The 15,822-nt window shown below is 35.2% G+C and overlaps 3 protein-coding genes across 3 annotated transcripts; 2 read left to right on the top strand and 1 right to left on the bottom strand.

Annotated features, from left to right (window-relative positions):
* The first annotated feature begins 993 nt into the window (after nt 1-993).
* LOC115629096 (homeobox protein extradenticle) lies at nt 994-9,908 on the top strand. Its single transcript, XM_030525414.1, has 5 exons — nt 994-1,277; nt 5,841-6,157; nt 6,742-7,060; nt 7,653-7,911; nt 7,973-9,908. The coding sequence occupies exons 2-5, from the start codon at nt 5,893-5,895 to the stop codon at nt 8,258-8,260; spliced, it is 1,131 nt and encodes a 376-aa protein (XP_030381274.1). The 5' UTR covers nt 994-1,277; nt 5,841-5,892; the 3' UTR covers nt 8,261-9,908.
* Nucleotides 9,909-12,824: 2,916 nt separating this feature from the next.
* LOC115629176 (protein kish) lies at nt 12,825-13,375 on the top strand. Its single transcript, XM_030525550.1, has 3 exons — nt 12,825-12,907; nt 12,972-13,081; nt 13,140-13,375. The coding sequence occupies exons 1-3, from the start codon at nt 12,905-12,907 to the stop codon at nt 13,243-13,245; spliced, it is 219 nt and encodes a 72-aa protein (XP_030381410.1). The 5' UTR covers nt 12,825-12,904; the 3' UTR covers nt 13,246-13,375.
* Nucleotides 13,376-13,605: 230 nt separating this feature from the next.
* LOC115629150 (NADH dehydrogenase [ubiquinone] iron-sulfur protein 4, mitochondrial) lies at nt 13,606-14,427 on the bottom strand. The gene is made up of 3 exons (XM_030525513.1): nt 14,286-14,427; nt 13,904-14,227; nt 13,606-13,849 (listed from the first exon to the last, which is right to left on the bottom strand). Exons 1-3 carry the CDS (start codon nt 14,333-14,335, stop codon nt 13,672-13,674), a joined length of 552 nt encoding a protein of 183 aa, XP_030381373.1. The 5' UTR covers nt 14,336-14,427; the 3' UTR covers nt 13,606-13,671.
* Nucleotides 14,428-15,822: the final 1,395 nt, after the last annotated feature.

The following is a 15,822-nucleotide window of genomic DNA, read 5'->3' as shown; positions in this document are numbered from 1 at the left end:
TATGTACATGCATGTATTAAATCTATATTATATCTGCGTGCATGTGTGGTGGTCTCTGTACAATTGCTTTGCATTGGACAAAATATGCAATACTTAAAAGCAATATTCAAACTTAACGGCAAATATCGCAAAGCGCATTTCTAAAATTTAAATGCTACTATCAACATGACAAAATATACAAGTGGAGTCGTTGGCATAACATCTACACACAGCCGTAACTAACAGCTGATGATCAATTATGTTTGAGATCTTACTTCGTGACCCCCAAAATTAAAACACATGTATCTAATTAAGCGTGAGATAACCTAGGAAAGAAAACTTAAACTGACTATTATAGAAACTGGACCCACCAATTCCTTCAAAAACACTTCTTACTTCATGTCAAAAACACGTTCTTATATCAGTAAATGCAGGGTTGTCCAACGAATCTTCAGAAGCTGCAAGAAACGTCTACAACCAGCCACACTTCTATAATTTAAATGAGTATTAATTTAAGATTTTGAATATTATCGAATATAGAATTATTTAAAACTATCATTAACCGTGATCCGATGGTTGCTGGTTGAATTAAGCTTTTATTTATACGAATATTTGATCACAGTTGGTATTTGAAGGCGAAAAATTGCAGTGAGCATATTAACTTTAACTAATATTATTCGAGCCAATAGAAATGTAAGATGGTGCACGTATTTTAAAAATATTTTTATTATAGCACAGGTTCCAACCGTTTTTTTTCTTGTCCCTATTCATATATTACAATACAAAATAGTCGACAAAATTCATGCCATTTAGTGACAATTTAAGCATACCGAAATAAGAGTACCAACACGGTAATGAGTGCTGTGATCTTGCATCAGTGTTTTTCAAAATCTTGTATTCGTATTAAATACTCGTTACAAATCGGAGTGCAGCTATTATCGCCCTTCTCTAATCGGTACCCGAGCATGCGCATATACATACATATACACTTTTTGTTAGCAGCATAATCGTATATCCATTCTTTTTCGTGTGGCAAATTTCTATAGAAATTCCGAGTAATGTGTATGCTGAAAATTATTTTACTAATATATCACAAATAGTTTCAAGATACATACGCAATTCAATTAAATAAGTGCCATTGTGCATAGTGTGGATAGATCCAAGAGTTATCAGAAACTTCGCCCATCGGAGTGAAAAATAATAATATACATACATACATCAGACCCTGTATATTTTAGTTAAAGTCTATCATCAAACCAATTTATTACCGTGAAACGAAACACAAGTGTATAAACAATGTAAGTTCCATTAATTTATTATTATTGCGTACTGTTAATGTGTATGTGTATAGAAGTTTAAGTTTGTGTCTTCAATGTATGTATGTATGTACATACTTGAATATAAATTTGTATGCACTATAGACGGGGTTATCTTTCGTATATAACAGATTGTTATACACACTATGCCTATCTGTTATACTCGGACCGCAATCAACAAACTGTAGCAAAGAATAAGATCTGCCTGATTTATAAGAATTCTATAGCAAAAATAAAACCATCGGCAGCAATATTCCTGTGTGTAATAGTAAACAGGTTTTGGCTTTAATTTTTGCGCTGACTTGCAATGATGATATTACATATGTGCATACACTTACATATATGTTCATATGTGTGTATATAATACTATCAGGTGTTGTCTGGGCCAATTTTTCTAAATATTCAAGTGGGTAAGGACCACCCTTATATATACTTATATACAAATTTATTCTGTTAGTTACCAATTGCAATAACTACCACTGGCTAGCGGATATTTGTACATACATATGTTTTTTCTTGCATATTTGTGTATAAACATATACGGCTATGATATGTATGGCCAAGAACAAAAAAGATTGAAAACAGTATACATTTTGTCATTTTTGAAACCTGCGTGAAACCTGATTTTACAAAGATTTGTTGGCCATTGTTGATGCATCGTAAATTTGCGGTATTATAAAGTAGACCACCACATAAACTGATTTGCAAAATACAATTTATACACATTACATGGTACAATTTCTTTTACGCCAATATTTGCAGGATATTGGGAGATTCTATTCCACATTGCCTCGTGGTGAGATATTTAGGGTTTTCTTTATTTACAATGCTGCTACTGCAGTGGAGCTGAGCTTCTGAATTTCCATGCAATTTGTCAATCGGAACATTTTCCTATTGTATTCAAGGATTACAATGGGGAAACTAACAGATTGCAAAAGAAAATAGGATTTTAGATGCTATATTTTAAATATCTTTAAGTTTATAAAATCAAAAATTGTATTATATTTTATATCTTTAACTAAATTTAATTTAAGTTTATAAAATCAAAACATTGTATTATATTTTAGAATTATACCCGCTACACTATAGATGAAGTAATGATGCTGCACCAATCACTATTAATTCTTTTAGAGTAGTTAATTTTTGACTAAATGAATATAATATAGTAAAAATATATATTCTTAATCAGCATGGCAAGCGAAATCGATCTAGACATGTCCGTCCGTCTGGATGAACGCCTAGATTTCGGAAACGGCTAACCGCATATTAACCAAACTTGGCTACACGAGTTTATCTAATTTCTTTGATTTTCTTCCGCTACAAAATTGTTATACTGTCTATATTTTAAAAGCTACATAAACCGAACTTGGTATGTCGGCTCTCCTAATATCCAGGCAACACGAGTTTATTTTATTTTTTGGATTACCACGCCCCGTTAGAATACCGTCAATACTGTCCATATTTCGAAAGCTACATAAACCCAGTTTGGTATGTAAACTCTTATTATATCCAGGCAACACGACTTTATTTTATACTTTTGATTTCTTCTCCCCCCCTCCCGATACAGAATTTCGCCAATACTGTCCGCATTTCAAAAGATATATAAACCAAACGCATAATCTATATGAAATTATTTACTTTTCAACCAAATCTGCCAATTCTTATAAAACTTATTGGCGAAACAATTTCACTCCCTTCTTATTTTTGATTTTGCGATGGGCGCATATAACTCAGTGCTGAAAATTTGTCTGGGCACAGGGTGTTTCACTATCGGACTTGCTCCACTGTAGCGTTCTCTCTTGTTATAATTTGAAGAAGTAAAGCCATTTACTTATCGTAAAGGTGGATTGGATAAAGAGCTTCGTAATGATCTCGTCAAAATGGTATTGTATAGATCTAATACAACACATGCACTTCGTACTTTTATAATTCAAAGGGTTTTTGGTAATAATATAACATTGCAAAATGTTTATGTAATTTGATTTTGATTTAATTTGTAAATGTTAACATGAAAATGATGAAAGGAAAGCAGAACTATAAAAGTTAATTTTAAATGAGTTTCTAAAAACCTTTATAGACCCTAATAACTTCGTGTATTTCATAACTACGTAGTAAAATAGTTTTGTTATTTCGATAACCTGTGAAAGCGGTGTGTTAGTTTTTATGATGACCATGCCCTCCACATTTTAAGTTGATCGGAAAAAACTGCAGAAGAGCTCCTCAAGTGACTCGTATCGTTCGATTCTCCAGACTGACGCAGCACGCGACCGCTGACGCCGGCTCCAAAAGTAACAATGATTGTATCTACATTATTGTAGAGAAATACGCAATTATTTGTTTACTTTTTAGCGCATTTTAATTTGTGGTAGAATTGTTTGAAGTCGATTTATTATACCCTGTACCCAAAAGGTGATCAGGATGAGAAGACGACATATGTACTTGTATATATATGTCCGTCCGTATGAACGCAAGGATCTGAGAAAGTATAAGAGCTAGAACAGCCAAACTTAATATCCAGATTCTCCTAAGACTGAGAAAGTACAAGTTTGAGTTTTTTTTACCGATGCATCCCCCCACTCCCCCGCAATTTGTGCTTTTTCCATAATTTTTGGAATTTTGAACTCAAATTTGGTTACTACATCCAGTTAGTGATTATGTGTCCGTATGTTAAGTTTCATCATGTTTGGTCAATTCTGAAGAAAGTAATAGCCATAAATTAAATCCCAGCCCATGCTCTGCCCGCAGCTGTTGTTGTTATTGCTGCTTCGGTTCAACTTTGTGCTGCATACATACACGCATATAAACACGCAGTTCATAAACACTTATGTATGTCTGAATGTGTTGAATATTATATATATTTATATATATAATTTAATTAATTAATTAAATTTTTTTAAATAATTTTTTCTAATTTTCATTTTTTGTGGAGAGTACAGGGTATTTTACTGTCGGGCTTGCTCGACTGTAGGGTTCTATCTTGTTTTTAAATTGTTTATTTTTTGATTTTTAGTGAATCTAAAGTAAACTAATGTGTCTGAGTATGGGTAGACCAACCAAATGTGTTGCTCATACGAGACGGCGCCGTTTAAATTAAACAAACTAAAAACGCCTATTTCAACAGGAGTCTCGCGAACCTTTCATGTTCTAAAGAATTCGTCGTGGATATGCAAAGACAGTGTAATTAATGTCTGTTGCATATTCGCATGGCATGGCGAATGTTAATGCACTACTTGTTTGCTGCCTCTCTTTGTCCCTTTCTCTAAATGTGTCTTTATTCAGTTTTCGCGCACCCCTTCTCAATATATATTATCGTAAACGTTCCTAAGATTCTCGTCTACATATACATATATATCTTCTGTTCTGATTTGTTAAGCTGCGATTCTTGTTGCAGTTTGTTCTTCTGACTTTTGAGCTGTTTTATTGCTACACGACATTGTTATGGCTAGATTTTTTCGGCGGCACTATACTGAAAATGAAATTCTATTTCACATGATATCTCAGTTAAATTTAACACTCATTTAACGGGTGTTTTCACATTATATCCAAAACCCATGAACATTTTGTATGTTTTAAGAATTATATGGTTTTCTCATGGATTCCATTGTCACAACTGGAGTAAATTGAAATGGGACCCTTCGGGAAGCACCAGTTTTCAAATGATAAAAGAATCATCAAAAACGGTTCAGCCAGTCAAACACAACACAAAACAAATACATACGAATTGATAACATCCTTTATTGTACATATGTATGTAAATTAAATAAAATGCATACAACAGAAAAATACTTACATATACAGGTACTTAATTGCAAAAACATATTTTATACATTTTAAGGCACCAATTATTAGTGAAGATAAAAAGTTTATGGTTGGAGCTCCAAAAATAAAAACGAATTTATGTCGGCTTTTGTCATATTCTTTTTCTACAAACGTTTTCTATTGCCAGTGCCAGCGATTGATCACAACTTGTAATCGTTACAGAGAAATCCGATTCATTTATTTCGCAGCTTTAACCAACATATAAGAAGAGTTACCGCCCGACGTTTGAACACGATAATCTGTAGACAGCAAAATTGTTCAATTTTTGTCAATTCTCACATTTGAACGATATTTGCTGTGGTTTCGACAGAGAGAGCGAGAACACATTAGCCAATAGTCTAATTCCGGCAAGCGGATAGACAAGTCTTGCCTCTCGTTCTCTCTTATTACATGAATTGGTGGTGTCTCGCAAATGTTTGTTATATCCTTTACCCAATGGGCAAAGGGATGTTGTAACTAATTCCGAATGTATTTATATAAAAAGAAGATCCCACAAAATTATATACTTGTACTATGTAATTATATTTTATATGTAAATAGTATATACTTGTATTAGATACTTCCTATATCAAGTTTTCAGGAAATTATCTCACTGTAAGTAAGAATAAAATACAATTTTAATGTAAAAAAGAAGCAACTGGGCAACGTCGCTAAATATTTATATATATAATTTTATTTAATTAAAAAAAAACTGTATTAAATGGTTGCGCCTGTCTCTTTTTTTAGTGGGTGTGCTGCGTGTTTGTTGCTTGTTTAGCTCAACACCAATTAAAGAGCTATGGAGGATCCAAATCGGATGATGGCCCACACCGGTGGCATGATGGCCCCCCAGGGTTATGGGTTGCCCGGTCAAGACGATGGCCAGAATGCGGGCAATGAAAATGAAGTGCGCAAGCAAAAGGATATTGGTGAAATATTGCAACAAATAATGAGCATCTCGGAGCAATCTCTAGACGAGGCGCAGGCCAGGAAGCATACCTTGAATTGTCATCGCATGAAGCCAGCGCTTTTCTCGGTGCTGTGCGAGATCAAGGAGAAGACCGGTAGGTAGTTTTTAAGTGTACTATATTGTTACAATTTATTTGTAGCGCTAGATATTTATACCCTGTGCCTAAAGGAGGCGTGGCAGACCCTATAAAATATACATACATATGTATTGTTGATCTAGTATGACAAGACGAGTCGATATAGAAATGTCCGTCCGTCTGTCTGATGCAAACATCTCAGAAATTATACGAGCTGAAATAATCAATGCTAGTACAAAGAATCTCCTATGTGCGACAAAGGACAAGTTTGTGTTTTTATTTTTTCTGATGAAGTTGAAGGAAGTTTAAGCCTAAAATTTAACCAACTCTGTATTGCATATTTTTAAAACGAGTCGTTTTTGTTCTCTATTGCTGAAATGTAAATAGCAGTCGTATTGTGTATTAGAACCTAGCGGCTCTAAAGCGGGGGAACGGGGGTGTTGAACCAAGTTTAGTTATTCTAATTAGGACGGGGTATAAAATATACTTTTAATTATTTTTAAGGAGTGGGTATATATGGGGCTGCTTAACTCTTGCTTTTCATTCGTTAACAATCGACTTGTTTCTATTATTATAATCAAAAATTTCAACAATGCTTGCAGTGCTTTCCATTCGTAACACGCAGGAGGAGGAACCTCCAGATCCACAATTGATGCGGCTGGACAACATGTTAATTGCCGAGGGAGTGGCTGGGCCAGAAAAGGGTGGTGGCGGAGCGGCTGCAGCCTCTGCAGCAGCCGCCAGTCAAGGCGGTTCCTTGTCCATGGATGGGGCCGACAACGCTATTGAGCATTCTGATTACCGCGCAAAGCTAGCACAGATTCGCCAGATCTATCATCAGGAACTGGAGAAATACGAGCAAGCATGCAATGAGTTTACTACTCATGTGATGAACTTGCTGCGCGAACAGAGTCGCACCAGGTGAGTTGTATGAAAAGGTTGATTGTTGAATGAGCTCTTTGGGGCATCATAAATCTATCGTGCTGTCGTAGTAATAAGATATTAAATGACCAACATATTTAAGGCGGCCAACTTTTTCAAAAGCCAATGCGGGACAATTTGTTATTCGATGTGTAATATGTACATTTATGTATGTAAATAATTACACCCTTAAAAGCATGTTTCAATTCGATCGCAACTACCAATATTATATTTTAAAAGAAGCATGGGTGATGCTAAGTGTCAACTTTTAGTAATGTTTGTCCACAAATCAATTATTAATGAAAATGCAAACAGAGAAGGTATTGGACAATAGTTTGGCAAATTTTTCATTCCTTTGTCTTTTAGATTTTTGAACACCTCAATTCAGCGATGTTTTGTTTAACAGAAGAGCTTTTCGGGCTCATCGATATCGTAGCTACAAGTGAAATAGATAAAAACACTGGTTTTCTATTTCTTACTCTATTATATTATGTATTTTAAATGTCATGTTGGTAATGCGGGACGCGTTTGAGGGTTTTCACTTTATTCGATTTTTCAATAAAATTTTGTTTTATTTTTTTTTTAATTACAGACCGATTACACCCAAAGAAATCGAACGCATGGTACAGATCATACACAAAAAGTTCAGTTCTATTCAAATGCAGCTAAAGCAATCTACCTGCGAGGCCGTAATGATACTGCGATCGCGCTTCCTAGACGCCCGTCGCAAGCGCCGCAATTTTAGCAAGCAAGCATCGGAAATACTTAATGAATATTTTTATAGTCATTTAAGTAATCCTTACCCATCCGAAGAGGCAAAGGAAGAACTGGCGCGCAAGTGCGGTATAACAGTAAGTAAAAATAAACAAAATTTTACGTCACAAAAATTACAGATTTTTTCATTTTACTTAGGTATCGCAAGTCTCCAATTGGTTTGGCAATAAGCGTATTCGTTACAAGAAGAATATTGGCAAAGCACAGGAGGAGGCCAATTTGTATGCAGCAAAGAAGGCAGCCGGAGCATCGCCCTATTCGATGGCAGGACCGCCAAGTGGCACTACAACCCCCATGATGTCACCCGCTCCACCACAAGACTCAATGGGCTATCCAATGGGATCTGGTGGCTATGATCAACAGCAACCGTATGATAATAGCTTGGGGGGTTATGATCCAAATTTGCATCAGGATCTTAGCCCTTGAGGATAGGCCTTCCAGAACTAACAACGGAAATAGGCGCTTCAGCTGCAATATTTGTAACAAGAACAAACAGACCAATAACAGCAGTAGTTATAATTACTTGCTAAGCTGTCCACTTAATCGGTCTCCAAAATTGAATTATATGTAATACTAACCTCATCCTTATATTCTATAACGACTATCGCGCTTATTTTGTAGTTAAGTGCATACTAATAACAACAAAATATTATGTAAGGCAACACGTACAGTAACCAGTGTGTGACTACCCATACCAGTTAATGTCGGTGGGAACTGGTGGAAAGGTATGAAAACCATTTCATAGAAGATTGCAATAACCACTCTTGTGGTGGGAGTATGCGTAGTTGCAAACAATCATTTATGTATACGATTATCAATTAATAATGCTACAAAAAAAGAAGAAAACTTAAAACCAAACAAAAAGGGCGCTTTGTAATTTTTGTTAATACACCAACAGCACCAACGCAAAGGGCGCACGCACCAATGTATATGTATATGCACATATATACATTAAATTTTCCCATACCTTGCCAAGTCAAATATAAATATTTTTCCAGCTTAAATGAAACAGCGTTAAATTTAAAATATATGCAATTTATTTCCATTACTTTATGAATAGGAAAACATTTATGTCGAAGACTTTTGCTAGCTAAATCAATGATTTTTGCAGTTGTGTGCTGTATGTCGTACAATTTTTTAAGCCTTTTATTTGTTTTATCACCTTACTTCGCATAAATCTCTGTGTGCTGTAGCAATTTGTGAACTACAAATACGTAAACATAATAAAATATGAATGCCTAAATTTAAAAAAAAAAATAAAAAAACCGGTAAAAATAATTTTTAATATACATATACTAGACATTAGTTATATTTTTTGTAGATTTTAAGCCGAATTAATGCAAGATAAAAAAAATTCTGTATATGTACGGAATCAGAAGATATTTCAAAAATCGTTGGTTAAAAATTCTCAAACCTCCACTCATGTATACGACGTATGCGTACATACATACTATATACATACTTTTATGTACGTTACACTTTATTAGAGTCGTCACATCGAACGATCGCATAAAATAAACGAAATATATTACAGAAAACTACATCTAATCACTCTATAACACAGTTATGGCTCATGCATGTTTACAAAAACACAAACTACACATGTATACGACGTAAACGAAGCCCTTGTTAAGTGATTTTAAGAATTGGTTCAGGAACCACATTGCAGAACATGGTTGCTACATTTGTCTCCTGAAAAGCTCACATACTTTTCTCCGTTTTATGTAATTTCATTTGTTTGTTGTGCTAAAAGAGTAAAAAAAAAAAAAAAAAACGAAAAAACCTCTAGCGTACAAGTTTTTGTAATATTTTTCCTGTTAGAATTAGTAGAAAAATGCGGACGGTATGCTAGCAACGTCTAATTGATATAAAGTGTAAATTTATGTTTCAGGATTTGGAGTCGGATAATCTATAAAATAAAACATAGTTGGTAGCTCAGCCGTGTAAAATTTGTTGTATACCTCCTTGGTATCCTAAACTATACTATATTCAATAATGCAGAAAAAATAGACGTTGCTGGACTGCTCACATTGTCATAACAAAAATAAATAAATACAAATTTATGGCACTGCGATTCAGAATATATTTTTCTTTCGATCCATAAGGAATGGTCTAGCACATTATCCAGTCAGTGTGCTAAAATCTAACGATGTCATCCGGTCGCGGAGCTCCCATATTCTTGCTGTCCCAACTTTCTTTTAAACATGCAGGATTACTTTTGGTTCGAAATATATATGTAAATAAATACTATAAATATAAATTTGATAAAGATAAACAAAAAAGTACTTTCACTAAGGGCTGCATATGAATATGGGGAAGATTGTATATGAAGCTTTAGGTCAAACATCACAGTGCATAACTATTTCTACTCCATAAAACCAAATTTGTGTTGCGAAGGACTTTTCAATTAAGATAAATTATCTTAGGAATAAATACTGCTATACTTACAAAAAGTTGGAACGCCTACTTTGATACCCGAGCCTGACCACCTGGGCTTGATACCAACGACGTTACGTCCGTAACAGAGTAAATGGAACAAAACATAGGCTCGCATTGTCAATTCTGGCTGATCCGTACCGAATAGTTGCTATATGGTAGAACTGGAATGGATAGTTCCACTTTAAAATACTTCGCTATTGCACTGTAGCATGTAGAAAGAAAAGGGAGGCAGAAAGTATTAAGAGAGGAAGCTTTCTACGCTAGGAGCCATAGAGACTAAATGAGCTCGCATTGGTGGTAATGAGCGGCTCGAGCATCCCCACCCTTCCATGAGCATCATGCTACATCTACAGTTATAGACGATCCTTAAGCACACTACGTGTTTCCTAGTTCTTATAAGTAAATAAAAAAAATTACGGGATTTTCTTGCTTCAAAGATAACTAAAATTATCCATATTAAAAAAAGAAAACAAAATAATAAAATAACGGCAATAGTAATAATAATATAATAATAACAAAAAATGTAAAATTTATATATAAATTTCATGAAGGAACTTAAAAAAATATCTAAATGTGCATGGCAAAGAAAAAAAGCAGTTCGGCACTGGCCTGTATTTAAATTATGTTGTCAAAAAAATTGATTTCGATTTCGAATATACAATTTGCAAAGTAAGAAAAACAAGATAGAACGCTACAGTCGAGCAAGCCCGACAGTAAAATAGCCTGTACTCCCCACAAAAAAAAAAATTAAAAGAAATTAAATTATTAAAAAAAATGAATGAATTAATTAATTAATTAAATTAAATTAGAATACATGTTTATGTTCAGTTTTAACAGCATACATTTACATCACGTACCTATGCGTGTTTATATGCGTGTATGCATGCAGCACAAAGTTGAACCAAAGCAGCAACAACAACAACAGCTGCGATTTTACTTATGGCTATAACTTTCTTCAGAACTGACCTATCATGATGAAATTTGGCACACGGACACATTAGTACTAACTGGATGTACGTACCAAAATTGATTTCAAAATTCCAGGAATTACGGAAGTTATAAGAAAAAACACGAATTGCGGGGGAGTGGGGGGGTGCATCGAAAAAAACTCAAACTCATACTTTCTCGGTCTTAGGAGAATATGGAAACCAAGTTTGGTTATTCTAGCTCATACTTTCTGGGATCCTTGCGTTCATACGGACAGACAGACGGACAAGGCTATATCCACTCGGCTTCTCATCCTGATCAAGAATATATACACTATGTGGGGTCTGCCACGCCTCCTTCTGTGTGTTACATACATGCGCACAAAACTAGTATAGCCCTTCACCCTTTGGGTACAGGCTATAAAAAAATTTGGATCGATTTTACCTCTTTCGGTATTCGAACTCACGTAAAGGGTCTATAATTGCACATTTACATAGGAATTGCATCTGTGTGAGTGTATGAATGCCTATGCGCATCTATTCGTGTCTGTGTAAACATGTTAGCAGTCAACCAAACAGCAACATCAACAACAGCCGCGGACAGCGCTTGGGCAGCGCTGCTGAGCAAATATATTTATGGTTATAACTTCTTGTAAAATCGGTCTATCATAGTGAAACTTGGCATACGGACACATAACAACTAACTGGGGGTATTTGCAAAATTTCAAGAATTACGGGAGTTAGAGAAAATCGCAATTTGCAGGGGAGAGGGAAATTCCAAAATGCGTACTCACACAAGGCATCTTGGACTAAAATTTGGTGTTCTTATGTCTTATAGTCTCCGAGATATAGGCGATTATACGAATGGAAAATCGGGAAAACCCCCATAGGGGTGAAGTGGGGGGAAAATCAAAAAAATAAAACAAACTCGTATAGAATACACACATAAGGCGTCTTTATGGAAAAGTTGGTGTCTCTATCTCTTACAGTCTCTGAGATCCAGGTGTTCATACGGACGGACAGACAGACAGGCAGGGCTAGATCGCTGATTAAGAATATACTTGTATATATGTAATACTTTATGTGGTATAAGATGCTTCCTTCTGCCTGTTATATACTTTGCAGAAATCGAATATGTACACCCCTTTTCCCTACGGGTACAGGATAATTTGGTATGTAGACGCTCCTAGTCCTTAGGCTCAGTGCTGTCATTTTAGCTTTTTCCCCGCTTCTGGCTTTTTTTTTAATGCCAGTGCGGGAAAAATTCGAAAATAGCGAGTTGCGGGAATTCTAGCTTGAACAAAAATTATTTAGCCTTTTTCTAGCTTTACCAGCTTTACTTTATTTTTCACCATATATTTTTTTCCTTATCTTTGTTAACACTTAAAATCATGAATATAAGCAAGAATATGACAAGATGAGTCGATATAGTCATGTCCGTCTATTAATTTGAAAGGTACATCAATCGTATATTCAATGCGCCTTCTTATTTAAACGGAACACAAACACTTGTCTCAGGTTAAAAATACCGCACTGATAACATATCAAAACAAACACTGCGATAGTATCGAAACTTTATATAAAAATCGATTAATCGATTACAGCAGTAACATCTGTCCAATTGTAAACGGGGCTTGTATTTTTACGGGGCTGTTATTTAGATTGTTGATATTTTGCTTTATAAAGTATAAAAATATAAATCAAAATGGTATAAAACATTGAAGCTTATTTAGGGTGTCTTTATAATTAAAGCTATTGATTTAATTCCGTAGAGTGCGCTTTTCAACTTTCAAAGCCTTCTCTCAGTAATATTGTTGCTTATTTGTACCTGCGCTTATCTAAGGTCGCTTTTTCCTAGCATCATTGATCGCAACAAAACTGGGTATGGCACAACAACGAAATAGTATTAAAACATTGCATATTTAAATGACTTTTTGCAGTGTTTTGGGCACATTTTGGAAGCTAGCACGCATCGGCGAAAGGAAATCACCATGGGTTGGAGCAGCATGTCTAATTATGGCATGTACTGTGTTATTTTGGAGCTGAACATTTTCGCTTGTATTTTTTGATTGTAATAATGATAGAATAGACATTTGGTAACATGTATGTACATAAGTATTTCCCTCAACTAATATTAATAAACTGTACAAACATATGTACTTACCATGTAAGCTTACCATTGGCGAAATTTTCGTACCACCCGTTTTAATTGGGTTTGTGTTCATTGTACCTTTATTCATATTATTCATATTTATTTATTGGTATGGATTTACATTTAATAAGGTAGTGGGAATGGTGAACGTTCAAGATGGGCCTGCATAAGTACAGAATTATTAAAAATATAGTAGTGAATTCACCGTCATCGTTGTTGTTGGCTTGAAAGCAATTTAAAAAGGTTTACACAAGTGTTTTACTGACGAAAAAAAAACATTTTTATTTAAATATAACGCATTACAACAGATTACTGTTCATCTACTTGGTAGAGACGCGCGTGCGTTTGTTCCATGAGAAGTTAACACCGTAATTCTTGACACGTTCTTTTTTAGTCTGCTCACTGTCCACATACCAACGCCATCCGTTGCGTTCACAATAAGTAATTGCTTCGTCTTTAGAGCCAAATTGCACATTCATGTTGGACAATGGGTCACCACTGTGCAAAGTACCGTGTGTATATTATTGAACCAAACAAATACTCAATACTTACGTTGAGGTCCAACCCATAAGTGGATTTTCCCAACGCTCACGATTATCAAATTCTATTTGCCATGTTTGCAAGTTGTCGGTTCCACTTTGCATGGCATTTTTTGGCGGTATGTGTATGCGTACTCGGCGCTCTCGTATATGATCTGAGGGCACACCCGATATTGGACTAAGATTGACCGCTTTCGGTACGGTAATTTTACCACTCAGTTTGTTACGTTGTTCCACCTCCTCAGGACGAGCTAGAATTGATTTCAGATCCATGGGAGCAATGTCTTGGCTTGATGCCCAACGTGCTACCAATACGTTAGCAACCTTGCTGGCAGACCTATATGGAAAACGGATTTTGTAGAAATGAGGCAAGGACTATAGCAACATCACCTTACATTTGCAGCGCGAACGGCCGCTGCCGCATAATATGGCTTAGTCCCGACATTTTTAAGCTATTCTGTCCTTTTAGCTGCTATACAATAATTACGTAAAAATTGGAACACCACAACACAGTAGGGTTGTAAAAACATCGTATTTTCAACAAAGCCAATGTTTCGATTCATAGCACCCGATATTACCGATTTTTTTTCCAGCGATTTCGACTATCGAATATTTTTTAACAAATAAAAATTTGAATTGGAATGCTGCGAAATGATAAGTAAGCCTGTTTCAGAAAGCGATAACATTGTTAGAAATCGATTTGGACAACGAAATGGCCAAAACTTCACAGATAAGTAAATTTATTTAACTTGAATTCAGTTCCAAGGGATGATATCCTTGAATTGAATGATTCAATGGCACTGAAATGACTCGAAAACAAATGTTTTCTTTAAACAAAATGCAAATCCAATCAAAATCACTTTCTACTATCGAAAATTTTAACGTACAGTCCCTGTTTCAAAGTTGGTGCAAAGCTAAAATATCAATCGAAAAAAGAAAAACCTTGTAAATACATGCGGCATTCCGATGTAAACAGAATTTTTTATACCCTGTACCCAAAGGGTAAAAGCGTATACTAATTTCGTGCGAATGTACGTAACAGGGAGAAGGAGGCGTGGCAGACCCACAACGTATATATGTATATTCGTGATCAGGATGACGAGTCGATATAGCCATGTCCGTCCGTATGAACGCAAAGATCTCAGAAAGTATAAGAGCTAGAACAACTAAACTTGGTATTCAGATTTTCCCAAGTCCGAGAAAGTACGTTTGAGTTTGTTTTTGATGAACCCCCTCACTCCCCCTCCTAAACTGATTTTCTATAACTCCCGTTGTTTTTGGAATTTCGAACTTTGGTACTTACATCCAGATAGTGATTATGTGCCCGTATGTTGAGTTTCATTATGATAGATCGTTTATGAAGAAAGTTATAGCCACTGTTGTTGCTGCTTTGGTTCAACTTTAAACTGCATACATGCACGCAGAGACACGATTGTGATGTAAATATATGCTGTTAAAACTGTACATAAACATATGTGTCCACTTATTGAATGTATTTTTTTATTTATTTTTTATTGAATTAGTTTATTCAATTATTAAATTTTTTTTTGGTTTTTGTGGGAGTGGGCTTTTCTCTTCGGTCGTTTGAGTGATTGAGTTTCTGATTTAAAACTAAACTAAACATAAAAAATAGCAATCGAACAAAGCCTCGGGCCCGCGACAACGGCGTTAGCAGAACGGTCACTCACAGCCCGTATGTAAGCGTCAGCTTTTGCTTTTCGCAATGCATAAAGGGTGGTTTAATGGTATTATCATCATTTCCGGCCTTATGTGCGTTAACTTTCATACATATACAATATATATTATTACTTAACTTACTTAAATATATATATATATATATGTTTTGCAAATTGATTGCTTGCAAAAGGTGAAGAGCAAATTAACTTACCGCTTAGGTGTTGCTTTTTTTTTTCCTCACGTTACTCATGCATA

Source organism: Scaptodrosophila lebanonensis, unplaced genomic scaffold, assembly GCF_003285725.1.
Source record: "Scaptodrosophila lebanonensis strain 11010-0011.00,11010-0021.00 unplaced genomic scaffold, SlebRS2 tig00000136-arrow-arrow-pilon, whole genome shotgun sequence".
NCBI lineage: Eukaryota > Metazoa > Arthropoda > Insecta > Diptera > Drosophilidae > Scaptodrosophila > Scaptodrosophila lebanonensis.
Note: the sequence above shows the minus strand (reverse complement) of the source record. Positions and strands in the feature narration are given on the sequence as shown.

Bases quoted from the DNA above. Each gene is read 5' to 3' on its own strand.
- LOC115629096 (XM_030525414.1), top strand. From the start codon at position 5,893: ATGGAGGATCCAAATCGGATGATGGCCCACACCGGTGGCATGATGGCC. The intron at 6,158-6,741 runs GTAGGTAGTTTT...CAATGCTTGCAG, and splicing joins CGAGATCAAGGAGAAGACCG to TGCTTTCCATTCGTAACACG. The intron at 7,061-7,652 runs GTGAGTTGTATG...TTTTAATTACAG, and splicing joins CGCGAACAGAGTCGCACCAG to ACCGATTACACCCAAAGAAA.
- LOC115629176 (XM_030525550.1), top strand. The intron at 13,082-13,139 runs GTATGGCACAAC...GACTTTTTGCAG, and splicing joins ATTGATCGCAACAAAACTGG to TGTTTTGGGCACATTTTGGA.
- LOC115629150 (XM_030525513.1), bottom strand. From the start codon at position 14,335: ATGTCGGGACTAAGCCATATTATGCGGCAGCGGCCGTTCGCGCTGCAA. The intron at 14,228-14,285 runs GTAAGGTGATGT...TTTTCCATATAG, and splicing joins CGGCCGTTCGCGCTGCAAAT to GTCTGCCAGCAAGGTTGCTA. The intron at 13,850-13,903 runs GTAAGTATTGAG...TACTTTGCACAG, and splicing joins CTTATGGGTTGGACCTCAAC to TGGTGACCCATTGTCCAACA.